Here is a 16,232-nt window from a genome sequence, read left to right as displayed (position 1 = left end):
GTTTTGTTGTGCCTTGTGGTGAAATGATAGTCTATACATTTTAGATTTTGTTTAAGTTGTACTTATCTACCTCCTCCATCCACATCCTACCCTTGGATGCATAGGGATGCTAATAAAAAATTAATCAGAAATTCACCAAATGGAACTAGAACAATAGAGAGATGTACCTAGATTTTTTCTTTTCGTTTTTGGGCACTACATTTTAGGTTGAGCATGTATTTCAACTCATAACCCACACATACGCAAGTCTTGAGACACAAAATTAAAAAAATTTAAAAAAACTTTCCAATTTGTTTGCTTACTAATTAGAGCGTTCCACTATGCTCACACTTCTTCTACATCATTCACCTTTTTCTGAAGGGCCTAACCACCTACAGAGAAAGAGAGAAAGTCCTTGCAACCATCCAAAAATGGGCATTTCAAATCCTCGAAAATGAGTATCTACATCGAAGAATTGTCGGACCATAAAGACCCTGGTGTCAATTCCCAAGGACAACCAACTAGAACCACAATGGGTGAAAATACAGTATGCAATTGTAAACGAGGTTGTGTGAAGAGACCATGAGAATGAATCACAGAAGATGAGCAACATAATAAATGAAACGAAAGCTCTCTAATCTTGAGCACACCACCAAGAAAGACTCATAAAACACTTGCTCAAGGTGGCTACAAAATAACTTGTTGAAGTATTACCAGAGTAGCTCAACCAAGAGGAAGTAATTAAAAGGTTAAGAATCTTTGCTTTTTGTTGGGTTACGGAAGCAACCACTAAACAACTGCAAAGGACATGGGAGAAGAGACCCACGCTGCAACCGAAACAGCATGAGGAAACAACGCTGACCCAGCCACAAACATACACTAGAGCTACCACAACCCTTAGCGTTAAGCTAGGTAAACAGCCTATGAAAAAACCTCTTCTTAGTCTAAAAGTTTGCACTGCAAGACACGACCCTCAAGTTGCACTGCCCAGCTTGCATGTAACACATCAAATGCTTATGTGCTGATAAGAAATACTCACACCCAAATGACCATCACGTGCTATTCAGCAGATAGAAAAGTTGCGCACTCAAATTGACATCCTAGTTCAGTGTTATTTCCTACTTCAAATAGACTTATTAATAGACACTATCAAACAAATACATGTCAGAGAAGAAAAAAGGCATGCTTAGGCAACACCCCAACCCCAAAAACCACAAGGTTGCGAAACACGAACACGAATGCGATTCCCTGTTAATGTGACATGACACACACACACCTAGAGTTGCTGATTGTGTACAACTACATACTGTATTTTGCTCATCCATGCTGGCCAGCTCTTAAGAGAATGAGACCACCAAGCAAGATAAATTCCTATGCAGATGCAAAATAAATCTGTCAGCAAGGTCTTTTGTCATCATTAATGATGATAAACAGAGTATCGTTGTAAATAAGGCTATACAGCATGAGACGTTTCGTGACAAGGTATGCTTGGTTGTGTCGAAAGCGTCCTGAATGCCAATAATGTGTAGTTCTGACGAGATTCCAAATGCATGCTCTCATCCATGGACTGTAAAACATCACATCTTTCAATCGTCGTGGCTCTTTGCTTCGTTGCTATTGCAAACTTCCCTTTAATGTAAATCTCTAAGAACCTGTAAGTCAATTACGACCAACCTCCCAGCATCAAAGATAGCTGTACCAAACACACACACTATGTGCAAAAGCCTGGTTCAACAGGAACAAATGCAGGTTTTTCTGTGATAAGACAGTAAGTGCAGAAGCCTAGACAGAACTTGGATAAAGCTCAAAGTATTTATTGAGAAGATAAAACTGTATTCTGCTAATTGGCAGTCCAGAACCATTTACATTAATGCTCTTAGTTTACAGAAGAATACATAATATGTTAAGAAAACCTAATACATAAAGATTGCCTATGGTAATCCAGCAAGAGTTACGTTATTGTGATGATATAAATTGGTATTGCTAACTAGAAAGTAGAAATAAAAACCAAGAAGCGTATGGAAACTTGGTACCTTCTGGTTTTGTCTCATCGATTGCCTCCAGCTCCTCCTCGCTGCCAGAATCATCGTCTTCTTCATCGTTATCATCGTTCGCAAGTGAAACTTCTACTATAGTATCTGCACAGTGCAAGGTTCTTAGAAGACTGAGAGACATACTTGGCTCTGTTTGTAGCTTCTTAAGTATTATGTGGTTTCAAACAATTTGCGTAGAAGAAGAACATATACCAGGAAGGCTGACCTAAATGGAAAGTTAACTGGTAGAATTACAAGTGAGATGACAGTCATTTCTAGACACACGGCAGCAACAAGTTTCAACAAAACATAAACATGAATAGGGCATGCACACGCATGAACACACACAGCCAATTAATACTGAGAACACACAGAAAACATGTGCACCTGCTTGTGTGTACTCTATGACTGTACTCCAGTTTGACCTCTAGTGAGCTTACCCTTTTCCCGCTTGAGCCTTTCTTACAAACCCTTGATGTATGTGACGAGACAGGCACCACGTGCCAATGGAAAAGAACAGACTGGACAACTATAAGCAATTCAAATAAGAATTGAAGAGATACACGACATGGACACGGAGTGGCGGAGTTCCACCCCAAGAGAGCATTGGCCCCAAACGTTGGCGCCCCTTTCAGTGTTTCTTTATATTGCTTGAACTTAAGTACACCGCTGGTACTCCATCCTCTGCACCTCCACGCCGGAGCATGCCAAAGAATGAGCCATTGCCTCATTTGAAGACCCTTGGCCATGAGAAGTTTCAAGTTCTAAAACCAGCTGGTCTTTAAAAGCTAGCGCAAACAGCTGCCAAAGAAAAGCAGGAAAAAAGTACAGTTCTGCCACATCAGCTGCACAATTCGCGGAACTCCGTACAGGCTGCACCGTCATCAAGTTTTTACGCAAGACTTTTGTATGTGAGGGTGGATCCTACTTTTTTAGTATTTGGGTCACCTGGGCCCCATTGCACAGGGTCCCATAAGTTGGTGGGAACTCTTCTTTAAAAATAGGCCACTCGACAAAACTTCGCAAGTTGGTAAAAGTTCTTTTGTTGCTTCTAGGGTTTAGGTTGGGATCTACAAGTTGGCTCCGGTCTTCAGTGGCTTGACACATCAGCAGTTTGTGACATCCCCCCCTTCTTGAAAGAAAAACAACTCAAGTTAGCTTAAAAATTTCAGAGGGTCATTCCAAGGGACATTTCGACGGACAATAAATTTTCACATTCCAGATTGGAGCTCTTCATATCCTGGGTCATTGGCTTCCAAGAAACATCTCATTCAATAAGGAGTGTATTCTCATTCTAAATTGAAGCTCTTGATATTCTAGCCTAAAACGGAGCCAACCTACAGATCCCGGCCGAGGGGCCTAAATCCTAAAAAGAAGCAACAAAAGAGGTAGAAGTTCTACCAACTTATGGGACCCCATTCGATGGGGCACAAGGGGCCTAAAGGCATTAAAATAATGCAAGACCACACGGACACACTCACCTACGTAAAGGCTGATGACGTGGCAAAAACCTGTATGGATTCCAAGAATTCGCGCTGACATGATGACGTGAGAACTTTACAGGTGTCCACAATTTCCACTGATAGTGCCACGTGGTAGTCGTACGGATTTTTGCAAAAAGTGCTGCTTGCTTTTGGGCGCTAGCTTTTGAGCCAGTCTTTTTTTAGTTTCAAGCTTTTCATGTAGCTACTTTTGAAGGCCAAGGGCCTTTAAAAGTGTGCAAAGGGCTCAGTCTCTAGCACACTCCTAAGTGAAGGTGCAGAGCGTGAATACCGGCATTAAACCGAGTTCAAGTAATATAAAGAAATACCGAAAGGGACGCCAATGTTTGGGGCCAATACTCTCTGGGGTCGAATTCCGCCACTCCGTGTCATGTGTGCTCTCTCTCTCTCTCTTTTAGTTCAGTTGTTATTCAAGTACTAAAAGTCTATTGAGTTTGTTCTTAATAAGTGAAAAATGTCAAAAATAGGGAAAATAGGCTAAATGCACTCGAAAATTCCCTCGATGGAATCTAATGGATTCTGATGGAAATATTGATTATCATGCTATGTGCAACCAGAGGATATGCATCTATACTAAGTGACTGGGCATGCACGATCTACGAATAGACTCACAAAAAGTGCCAGATCACTTCTAATCTAGACTGATTGGACTGATTGAACCCTAATCATGCTGTAGCTTATCCATGGACAGATAGGGTTGGATGTGTCACGTGACATCCCCTCCTTTTCAAAGTGAGGTACTGGTACCGAACTGTATGGCGTCGAGGGAGATCACCAATAGCATCCAGAATCCTGGAAGGGACTCTTCGCCGGCCCACCCTGATGTGTGGGTCGTGCTGTACTTGAACTTCATAAAGGTCTGCAACGCTTGCTTCTTTGGGCCACGCCGAAAGCGACACAAAGTCTTCTTAGTTTCATTTCTTGCTTCAACTTCGCTTAGAGTCATGCTTCTTTCTTCTTCAAGAATCTCCATGGCTGAAAATTCCTGAAACCATCTCCAACACAAAACCATGAACATACCTATTCCATGTAAAGTGAGTGGAAAAAATCTTGTCTTCCTCAAAGACTGCATGCAATGTAGATGAACAAATACACGGCGTGCTAAACCGTTCACCACACACACGCAAACAATGAGATCGAATCTTTCTCTTATGATCTAGAGCAATCAACTTTGGCAATTCACAATGGAAATACCCACGCTTGGAGCTCATACTTTCATGTACTCATTCGGAAACTGTGTCATGCCAAGGAAGAGACATGGAATGTGACTTCCTTACATACATACTTTTCAGCTTTTCATGAGAAATCCGCATACATTCGTGCTCATCCATGGGAGAAAGGTGCTCAACATACAATATGTCATGCCTAGGAAAATGGATCACATAACGACGCTAACTAAAATACAAGAAACAATCACGAATGAAACACTCGAACAATGCGTGTGTATCAATCATGCGAACACACAATACTTCCTGCAAGGGTTCTTTGGACCTAGGCTCAAGAGCCAAGATCGCTTCTTCCTGAATGATCGAATCGTTTTGTCGGGGTTCTTTGAACCTCGACTCGAAAGCCAAGATCAGTTCTTCGTGATTGATCGAATCGGTTAGCTTCGCTAGAAAAAGCATCAACTAACACATCATCCTTGTGAACAATCACATCTTCTTCATGCAACTCATCATGCTTGTGAGAAATCACATCTTGATCATGCAAATCATCATGCTTGTGAGAAATCACATCTTGATCATGCAAATCATCATGCTTGTCATTGTCATCCAAATCATTATGCAAATCATTGGCATTTAAATCATCATGCTTGTCATTCAAATCATCATGCAAATCATTGTCATTCAATTCATCATCATGCTTCACACAATCATCATGCAAGGTTGATGTGTACGTACTGTACGTTCTGTATATGTACGTACTGTACGTTGTTGCGTACAGGAAAATTTTTTATGTACGTAAAAATACGTACCATTGGTAAAAAATAGGACATTCAACACTTTTCTACATTTAAGAGACCTCAAACATTCAAGAACCAAAACAAACCACTTTGCATGTACTAATTTCAAAACACACATCAGATACATCATACTTGACACAAATTATAAATCCGAGCATTGAGCCGCAAGCGGCAATACTAAAAGCACATTGTACCATATGGCATACTGCGAGAAAAGATGGATCATGGTCCACATACAAAACTGTGTCAACCAAAAAAGGCTCATACTAGAGCATACAAGTAACAAATGTCTGATGTCAAGACTCAAAAGTAACAAAGACTAAGCAATAACAAACTGTTTGGAATCTAGACTCAGGACTCTACTCTCTGAATCTCAAAACTCCTCATCAGATGAGGATGATGACTCTGCTGAAGAGAGCAAGTCCCCATCTGTCAGGACGTTGCCCTCTTCATCATACTCTGGCTCTGCCATCATACTCTGCTGTCCTGGATCATCATCCTCCGTAGGCTGAATGAGAGAAACGGCCTCATTTGCCCGTCTCCGAGGAGTACGGACAGGAAGCTTTCCTCGACGAATGGTCTCTCATCGTACAATCTCTGGATCTGCATCTCGCCCGACTAACGGAAGACTGAGAACTCGTGCACGCGGCTCGACAGTACACTTGGGGGGCAGCGGCTTGGTCCACCCTCACGGGCCCGGCACTACAGTTTGAGCTATCTTCCACCGACAGGATGATAGTGATACAGGGGGGGCGACCTGCACTCCAGCCTGCTACAGACCTTACTCCACAGGAGTGGTGTAGTGAGAGAGAGGAGTGCTGGGAGCTCATCAGCGGCCTAGCTCTTTGGTTCATCTGGCGGGCCCGTTGTTTCCGCATCTTTGAGGCTCGCCCTATGCCACCAACAGAGACTGTTCGTGACTTTTGGCTAGAGCTGATCCATACTCTCAGAGGACAGCTTGAGGGACTACAGGGCAGCTCCGACCGCATGCGGGAGCGCCGCGAGGCTTTCCTTCGACTCTGGCGCCCTGGGCCTTTCTACACCATGGTCCAGGGGGTGCTCAGATGGCACTACTGTCCACCTGTGTGGCTCTTCCCTCCTCCCATTTCTTGATTTAGCCCCATTGTATATATGCTGTTTTTTCATTGGGAGAGTCTCCCCATCATGCTTGTTATAGCCCTCTCTTGCAGAGGTGGATGTAGCCCTATGGGCAGTTTTCATTAACTAATAGAAGGATCTTTTTCTTGGGAAAAAAAAAAAAGAACATTAACTCAGAGTTGAAGAATAGAATCTAGAGTCCATACTCTACACAAAAGCTTGGAGGAAAAAGATGATAGATCATAGATTATAAAGATGGCTTACAAGGCCAGTGCCAAGGCGCTACAAAAAGACATGTAGAGGCTAAGAGTGCTAAATAACAACAATAAGAGTCAATAGGTGACATGTCAAGACTCAATCACTCATATGGTAGTGCAATACAAAAGGGGGGCAAAGCCGGCAACCACAAAGGAAACAAATATCAAAAACCAATGAGCAATGAGTCATGACTCATGCCTGAAGTTCACCTCTAGGTAGGGGCAGAAGAGCATCCCCCCTCCCGATTTGTAGTGGAGTCCTGGACGTCGTGAATATCATCCCAATCCTCTTGCATAGGCTCATCCTCATGCATAGATCCTCCTGCTTCTCCAAGCACCTCTACCTCTGCCTCCATCTCCCACTGTAGAAAGGGATCTGTCACTTTGGATGCTGACTTGCAAAGCATTCTTAAGTTTGCACTGACAAAAATAAGGTCATTTGCTTTCTCCACTCCAAGTCGGTTCCTCTTTCTAGATGCAATGTGGGCCGTGGCTATATACACTCCACAATTGCTCCAACCAAGAGGAGCTAACCGCTTGGCTGAGAATGCGGACGGCAAGTCGCTAAAGATCCGGACCATTTGAACCATTTTCTTGCCACCACAAGACGGAGGAAATCTTGGTGCGATCAATTTGGGCATCGGCTGTCCCAAATGATCCTCGCATATCCCTGTAAAATGCAAGTTGATCCTTTATCTTGCATTGCATGTCACGTTCAGGGTGAAGCTTCTTCAAGATGGTGTTCCAATGTGTATTTACCTCCGAATCGTGCTCTTGCCTTGCACCTTGGAACTCTGGGTCCAACACAAAAGCTGCACCATGAAGAGGTGAACTATAGGCATTCCACCTGCTACTACTGCAAAGCTCTTTGATTTCTTCGAGCCTATCTGGGTCCTGCTCATACTCTTCAAGGGCCTCAACCATGCGATCCATTGCTTCATAGACCTTGCCAATGCAAGGTTGCATACCATCCATCACTCTAAGCAAGTGGATCACTGGTTTCAACATTTTGTCAATACTCTTTAGGGACTCCCAGAACTCAGGATCCTCCACCTTCGCTGTACAAATGATCCCTGCAATTGTACTTGCATGGGTAATCTGAGCAAACTATGTACTGATGAAGAGCTGCCGCACTGCACTTTGACACTCTACAAAGCGGCTCACCATTAGATAGTTGTAGGCGAAGCGGGTCCCACAATACTTTAGAAGCACTTTGCCCCCTGACCGCTTCAAGAACTCGGCTCGAAGTATGTTGTGGTTGTTGATGAAAGCAACCACCTTGGACGTGGATGCAATGAGAGGCTCTATCCAAGGTAGTTTGCCGAAATCCTTCAAGAGGTTGTTAAGGCAACGTGCCATGCAAAAAGACACCATGATGTGAGGATAAGTGCCTTCCAAAATAGCTCTCACTGCCCTATTTGATGCCTCCCCATCGGTGACCAGACCTATCACAAGGTCCGACCCAATGGTCTCTACGACGGAGGCTCACCCGCAAGGACATCTACTCATTTTCCTGTCTCCGTGGCGGCATGGGAGTGAGCAAAATACATCTCCCCTTTGGAATAGGCAACAATGCCATGGACGGACCTCCTCCTAGTGTCGCTCCATCCATCCGCAATGAGGGTCACGACATACTTCGTCCATTGCCTCTTCATGTTGAGGGTTGCCATCTCCACAACGGCCTTCTCTCTATCGAGTAGAGTAGTGCGGAGGGCCTCGGAAGAGGGTGGTCTCCAATCCTCGTGCACATGGTCTTGAAGTACTCCGACCTAGACATTGCACACAAGAGATATTAGTATTTACTATTTAATTGAGAATGAGAATCGAGATGATTGATTGTATGAAAAATTAAAAATGATAGTAAGTCTTACCAAGCCTTTATGAAGGGGATGTGATCGTGATAGAAAAAGTGGGCAATACTTGCATCCACATCCTCCTTCCTTTTTGGATCCCAGGTGGTATGTAGGTGAGATTTGGGGGTGGAGACCGGAGTAGTATTAGGCATTGAAAATGCAGATCGAAATGATGTCTCCGTCGTTGTCACATTGCTATCACCACCAACCGATGAAGAAGGTGTAGAAGAGAAAAAAACCAAGTTGTTGGGATCGATTGCAAGACGCTTAGGCCTTGCCGCTTCTTTCTCTTCTTTGTTGGCTTTCATGGCGACATCCTGGCTTCAAAATCCTTTAACCGTTGCTCGTTGACGGCCTTGCATATTGCTACTTGTTGTCCCTCTAGCTTAAGGAGGTGAGCACGGACTTTGGTTGTACCGGATTGCCATTCGAAGCCGCATAGTTTGCACTTCCATGCGCGTGCACCACCGGACTTTCCCAACACTCGGGAATGCACTTCATCCCACCATGATGCTTCGTCCTTCTTCTTCTTGGCACCCAAGGGATCACGTTCACTTGATGCGGAAGCTTGCACCATAAGTGATGAGACTCGAGAGAGGAAGGAATCTTGAGAGAGAGAGAGAGAGAGAGAGGGGGGGGATGATGGCGCGGTAGAGAGTGATGGAGAGGTAGAGTCTTGATTCTTGAATCTCAAGCTTGAGCCTTGAGGCTTAAAGCCTTGAGGCCCAAGGGAGAGGAGAGAGGTGATGAATGAGAGAGATGGAGAGATGGAGAGGTGGAGCTTGAGGGAGAAGTGGACCGGCAACTTGCAAGCGTCAAGCTTCAGCCTTGAGGCTTAAATCCTTGAGACGCAAGGGAGGGAGAGAGAGAGAGAGAGAGAGTGCCTTGCCCAATGTCCATTGCCCATTACCTTAACCCTTGGGCCTTCACTCTTGAGAGAGGAAAGTTAAGTTGAGGGGCTTGCTTCATTGCCTAGAGCCTTGGCTTATTATATAGGGAAGATCTCCCCCCAAAACCCATGGCATTCAAATTTCAAAAAAAGTCAACCTTCTGTTTTTTTCCAACAGACATATTTTTTTAGAAAAAACGTTCCACCAGGCCGTCCGATCCAACGGCCGTTCCGACTGCCGTTCTGGTGTGAGCGTTCCGACTGGCATTCCGAAAAAACAGCGTTTCCGTTCGAGTGTCCGACCCCCTAGAGAACGCGTTCCGGGAACGGGAGGGGCCCGTTCCGCCCGTTCCCTGTTACTCTGATCGGCCTGCATCGTTCGGAGGTTTTCTACTAGCATACAACAAAACGCTCCCCAGTCATCAACCTACGTCGTTCCGAGGTTTTCAAACATACAACAAAACGCTCCCCAGGCATCGGCCTACGCGTTCCGAGGTGAGACGCTCCCCAAGCATCAGCCTGCGTCGTTCCGAGGTTCAAACAATACCAAAACAGTATTTCTCACTTCTCCACCCGAGAGTAAAAATCACCAATCAATGAAAGAAACCGGTATTAAAACCAGAGTCGAACATTTCAAACAAATTTTAAACAGGATCACCAAACAAGTTCAAACAGAACTCAAACTTAAAAAACAATCTTGATATCAACCGAGCTCGAAAAGTCGACTGACTTTCCATCCTGAAACCTGCACCAAAGATTAGGGTTAGATTCCCTCCATGAGGTCGTAGCTGACCACAACATGGTCCATCAGCTCTTGGACAAAGTGTTCCTCTGGAGGCAATGGTAGTCCGAAGACATAGCAATCACACTGAACCTCTGAGGTTATGAACAAGAGACACCTACTGAGAGATGTCTAGAAATTTCAAGTTAGAACCTGCTAGAGTTTCCATGGCAAGCATTTCAAGATACCCCACTCTGCCAGAAGTTGCACTTCGAAGGAAGATGTCAGAAACCATATAACTTTGGGCAAAATTTTCTTGAAAGCTTGCCAAATCCTTGGCGTGTGCGGCTTGGTAGCTATAGACATCAACATCTGCATAGCACTGCCTCTGATAAAAACAGTGACTCGAAACAAACCTTGGATCCTTCATTGCAAGTGATCTTTTTGGCTTATGCCTTGTAAGACATGAGCGGTGAAGATGGGATGCGCCCGATGCGCGATAAAGTAAGGGTGGGAGTGACTACGAAGTCCGGGATTGAGGCACGAAGATGCTTCAAGTAAAGTTCCAATAGCTGTATCTGGTATTTTGTAGGACCGGTATGCTTTCAGAAAAGCACACACCTGTTGCTAAATGGACTATTTTCTTATTTTCTTATTTTCTCGAGTAATTTCTTTTTATTGAAATTAGGATATTTAAAGATGTGCACGAATCGTAAGGTTAGGAACTGTAGATCTACTGGAATTATTAAAAGCCATCAGGAACGGAAAACTCTGATGCGTCATATGATGGGTGACATTAAGCATCGCGAAGGGGTTTTACCGTTAGTTCGGTGGGAGAGACCGGGAAACGAATATTCCTGATGCGTCACGTAATGGGTGACGGGAGCATCGGAAAGGAAATATCTCGTGGGTCTGGCAGGAAACCCGAACTGGCAAGAGGAATACGTGTAAAGACGCAAGCACAAGAATAAAGATGGGTTCTGAGAAGCTTTTCTTAAAAAGCGGAATATTTTAACGAGTTTTCCGGGAAGAGCAGACGCTTTCCCTCGAGGAATTTATGTTTGCATTGCATTCGTGCATGTGGTTGCATCCAGGGACGCCTGGGAGGTGTTGTGAAAGGCATTGTTTTTAACTTATAAGGTTTTATTGAGTTTTTGGGCAGGTTCAGACCAATTTTAAAATATGCCAGCCGCCCACTTAATAAGTGGGCAGCCACTTAGAAAATAAAGCAACAAAACCAACGAGCGAATTATCTCTCCCTATTTCGGGTAAAGCAGCGCCAAAAAAAAAACGGCCACAATCTCTACACGAGCAACTATTCGTGCCGTGGCCAAGGAGCTATAAAAGCACCACATGCCCTCACTGAAAGAAGGTTACCAACGTCAGCAAGAGAAGACTCTACCGCAAGAGATCGCGAGACTACGAAGCACGGAAGTCGCTTTTCCCGTGCAAGAGCGACAAGTAACTATTGTGGATTCGCCATACGAATTGTTGTCGCGTGTTTGTGTGTGTTTGCAGGTACTTCATCGCGAAGGAGAAGCGAGAAGGCTTCGGCCTACGCTTGGAAATTCCGGGAACGGAATTCGGGGAATGTCTGTGGAGTCTCGACTCCGAGTACAGACGGAAAAAGGATTGAGAGCTCGTCTCTCGGATTTCCCTTACGGGAAGGAACGACCATTGAGTCAGAGATTTAGAACGGAGGGGTTTTCTCCGGTTCTTGTGCTTGTAAAAAGATTCTCCCTAATAAAGGATTCTCTTTAAGGGGGGGAACCAGCCCATCTTCTGGTCCCAAATACTGTGTCGAACTTCTCCCTCAACTTTGTTTAGTTGAAAGATTATTTATTTTCATCTTGTTGATTATTCGTGTGCGCTCCCGTTTGTGACGGTGGTATCAGAGCTCGTATTCCTCTCTTTCTGTGCAAAGAAGGACGATTCCAGGAAGGAACGGGAAGAACCATGACAAGCCACGGAAGAAACGCTGAAGACGAACTTCAGCAAGTGCGAGCCCAAGTCGCGGAATTGCAACAACTCATTTCGTTGCCGGCTGTCCAAAAGGCTTTGGACGGAATCAAGAAGCCACAAGGAACGGATGTCGATGGGCATCAGGAAAATCCTGTTAATGGAAGCAACCAGCAGGTGGATGGTGCGGAAAAAGGTGCTGAAACGCACAAGGGATCTCCGGATCAGAACAAACGGCCTTCTAAGAGCAAGGGCCAGGAAAAAGAACTCTCTCTGCTTAATGAAAGCAAGGATATCTCTATCTCTTCTCCATCATACTCTCCTGATTATACTACTACATCTACTTCTCATACAGTATCTAAATCTTCTCCCAAGAGGAAAACTCCTACTACTTCCCTACATGCTACTAAAGAAAAGCCCTAGTTCAAGAGGGATAACCGCAGACGTCACCGCAAGATGCGGATTTTCAAATCCGGTGACAAGGATGTGAAGTTTGATAACTACACAGGACGGAGAGATATCTCCAAGGCACTGTCTTTCATCAGGCAGTTTGAAGTTGCTTTTGCCAACGGAAACTTCACAGAAAAATCCAAGTTGCGTCATGTTGGGATGCATCTCAAGGAGACTGCAAGCAACTAGTGGCTAGCCAAAATTCTGGAAGGTACTCAAGCCAAAACCTGGGCTCAATTCAAAGCTGAATTCTATGAACAATTTCTTCCACCGGATTTCGAGAAGGACATTCGGAAGGAATGGGACTGGCTCGCCCAGAAGGAACAAGAGAAAGTCACGGCTTATGTTGACAAGTTTTGGTCGGTTCTTCTAAAAGTTACGCCTTTTATGAAGATTTCTGACGAAGAAAAGATGCGAAAGTTTGAAGTAGGTCTTCAACCACCGCTTCGGAAGAGCATGAAGGTGTACCCACATGACACCCTTCAGCGGATAATGGAGTCGGCAATCATTGCCGAGGATTTACATTCCACTGGTTACCCCAGACGGATGGAACATAGCACATACCGTGCAAGGCAAAGAGCGGTCTATGATGACCATGGCAACCAAGGCAAAAAGCGTTCCCCAGAGGATCCGGATGAGCCTAAGAAGCCAGAGGGTACTGGAAAACGGCTTAAGTATCTCACACCAAACCAAGTACAAACCTTCAAAGAGCAAGGAAGGTGCTTCTACTGTGGTGAAAAAGGACATATGAAGCCTGACTGCCCTGTTCAGCAGCAACGACAGTAACAAGCATCTTCGAAGAGGGAACAATCGAAGAAGGAACCCGCTCCACCGAGCTTGAATTCCATTCCTGATGTGCAAGGGAATACAGAAACCGAGAAAGGGAAGCGCCAACTCCTTAAAGGTTGGGGCTCTGTGAATAACCAGCGGGTGTTGATCCTCTACGACCCTGGATCGACGGACAACTTCATCTCACTGGAAACTGCAGAACGTTTGGGCCTTACATCGGCTTAGCTTGGAACTCCAGTCACTTCTGGATCGGCATTTGAGGGGTTGACCACAAATGCAACTCCCGTGCAAGGACAACTCAATCTCCGGATTGGTGAATACAAGGACCGCGAATGCTTTTTGATGGCACCTATCGAGGGATGTGATATCATCTTGGGTATGCCATGGCATTACCATATGCAACCGGTCCCAGATTATGTAGAAAAAACCCTCGCCTTTGAGCATGAGGGCAAGAAAATTAAAATTTTTGTTGATGCAGGGGATTGGCTACTCCCTATTATAAGCCATATCTCCATTAAGAAGGAAATAAAGAAGTGCGTTTCTGCTTACTTGATTTTCGCACGTGAAAGAGATAAAACTAATGAGGGTTCGCTCTCTAGTTTGGAAATTAAACGTTTTCAATTTCTTGAAAAGTATAAAGATTGTTTCACGGATACTCTACCAGACAAGCTACCTCCGGAACGTCCGGAAGATCATCGCATTGATCTCGTACCAGGTAGCTCTCCCCCAAACCTACCCCCTTATCGGGTTAGTCTTGCTCAGCAAGAGGAAATTTTGAAGCAAGTCAACGAGCTTCTGGAAAAAGGTCTAGTACGACCAAGTACTTCGCCTTACTGCTCTCCAGTTCTACTGGTGCAGAAGAAAGACGGCACGTTTCGAATGTGCATAGATTATCGATCTCTAAACAAGATCACTATCAAGAATCGCTTTCCAATACCCCGGATTGATGATATTCTCGATAAGCTGCAGGGAGCAAGCATCTTTAGTCGCATTGACTTAAAAAGCGGGTGTCATCAGATACGCATAGCCCCTGAAGATGTCCATAAGACTGCCTTTTGCACCACTTTTGGACTTTAATCAAATGATGGACCAAATTTTCAGCCCACACCGAGCTTTCACAAGAGTGTTCTTTGATGACATACTCGTCTTTTCAAAGACCGAGGAGGAACATCGGAAGCACTTGGATATAGTGTTTCAAGAATTGCGAATGCATGAGTTGCATGTGAATGCAAAGAAGAGTGAGTTCTTCCTCACTGAGATACACTATCTCGGCCATATAGTCTCACACAACCAAGTGAAAATGGATCCCGCAAAGATCCAAGTCGTGCAAGATTGGCCAACTCCCACTACGGTACATGATGTACGAAGTTTTCTGGGATTGTGTTCTTACTATCGGAGGTTTATCCGAGGCTTTGCTCAAGTAGCAGGACCACTTCATGACCTAACAAGAAAAAAGATCCCTTTCAGGTGGGGATCGAGACAACAAGGTGCCTTTGGTAGGCTAAAGTACCTATTAAGCCATGGACCTATTTTGATAGTGCCAGGCTTAAGGAAACCATTCGAGGTTCACTGCGATGCTTCAGGTGATTGCATCGATGCAGTGCTTAACCAAGAAGCCCATGCAATGGCTTATGAAAGTAGACGACTTAAGGATGCAGAATTGCATGCCTCAATCTACAAGAAGGAACTTATGGCTGTGATCCACGCCTTGTCTACCTGGAAGTTCTAGGAGCAGATTTTGTGAACAAAACCGATCACCAGAGTTTGCGGTATTTTCTTACGTAACGGAAATTATCTGAGAAGCAAATGAGATGGGCCAACTTTTTGTCCATGTTTCACTTCCAGATCCTCCATACGGCTGGGAGTAAGAATGTGGCTGCAAACGCATTGTCTAGACGGCCTAGGGTGAACGCAGTTACTTCTGTGTATCACCAAGAATTGGAATCACTTCCAGAGTTGTATCCGAATGACCCAGACTTCTCCTCCACTTGGAATAAATTACAGAACGGAGAGGATGATTATCCCTATTCTATTCGGGATGGTTACCTCTATCACCACCAAGCAATTTGCATGGCAGAACCATTGAGAAAGAAAATCATGGAAGAAGCACATGCTTCACCATATGCAGGTCATCGGGGAATTATCCCTACGACCTTAGCATTGGAAAGATATTTCTTTTGGCCAAGCCTTAAAGCAGACATTGATCAATATGTTAGGGAATGCTTGGTTTGCCAAAAAGTAAAGTATGATCGGCATAAGACGCCTCGGTTACTCCAACCTTTACCTGTGCCTGATCAACCCTGGGAGAGTATTGCCATGGATTTCATTATGGATCTCCCAAAGACTAAAACTGGAAATGATGCGATCTGGACTATCGTGGATAGATTTAGCAAGTAAGCTCACTTTATTCCAGTTAAGAAAACAATCAAAGTAGACCATATGGCTAGAATTTTTCTAGCACAGATCTTTAAGCATCATGGGCTGCCCAAGTCTATTGTGAGTGATCGAGATCTTCGCATGACAGGCAACTTTTGGCGTGCCTTGTTTGATAACCTTAGCACAAAGTTGAATTTTTCTTCTGCATATCATCCTCAAACGGATGGGCAGAGTGAGATCGCTAATTCCACAGTATTGGATATGCTGAAATCTTATGTGTCAGAAAGACAGTCTGACTAGGAGAAGTATTTGCCCCTTGTTGAGTACGCGTATAACAATACCGTACATTAGTCTACGGGGAAA

At 44.5% G+C, this 16,232-nt stretch overlaps 1 protein-coding gene across 2 annotated transcripts in view; it reads right to left on the bottom strand.

The window, feature by feature from the left end:
* Positions 1–1,198: 1,198 nt before the first annotated feature.
* Positions 1,199–16,232, bottom strand: part of LOC147454694 (uncharacterized) — a 28,001-nt gene continuing 12,967 nt past the window's right edge. For both annotated transcript variants that reach the window (XM_086516559.1, XM_086516558.1), the window contains exons 2-3: positions 2,013–2,117; positions 1,199–1,631 (exon numbers count right to left, since the gene is read on the bottom strand). In XM_086516559.1, the coding sequence (XP_086372685.1) occupies positions 1,624–1,631; positions 2,013–2,117 (113 nt within the window). In that variant the 3' untranslated portion in view covers positions 1,199–1,623. The remainder of the gene's footprint in view (positions 1,632–2,012; positions 2,118–16,232) is intronic.

Source organism: Adiantum capillus-veneris, chromosome 7 (genome assembly GCF_014529385.1).
Source record: "Adiantum capillus-veneris isolate H3 chromosome 7, ASM1452938v2, whole genome shotgun sequence".
In the NCBI taxonomy this organism is placed as follows: Eukaryota; Viridiplantae; Streptophyta; class Polypodiopsida; order Polypodiales; family Pteridaceae; genus Adiantum; species Adiantum capillus-veneris.
This window is presented reverse-complemented; position numbering and strand designations above follow the sequence as displayed.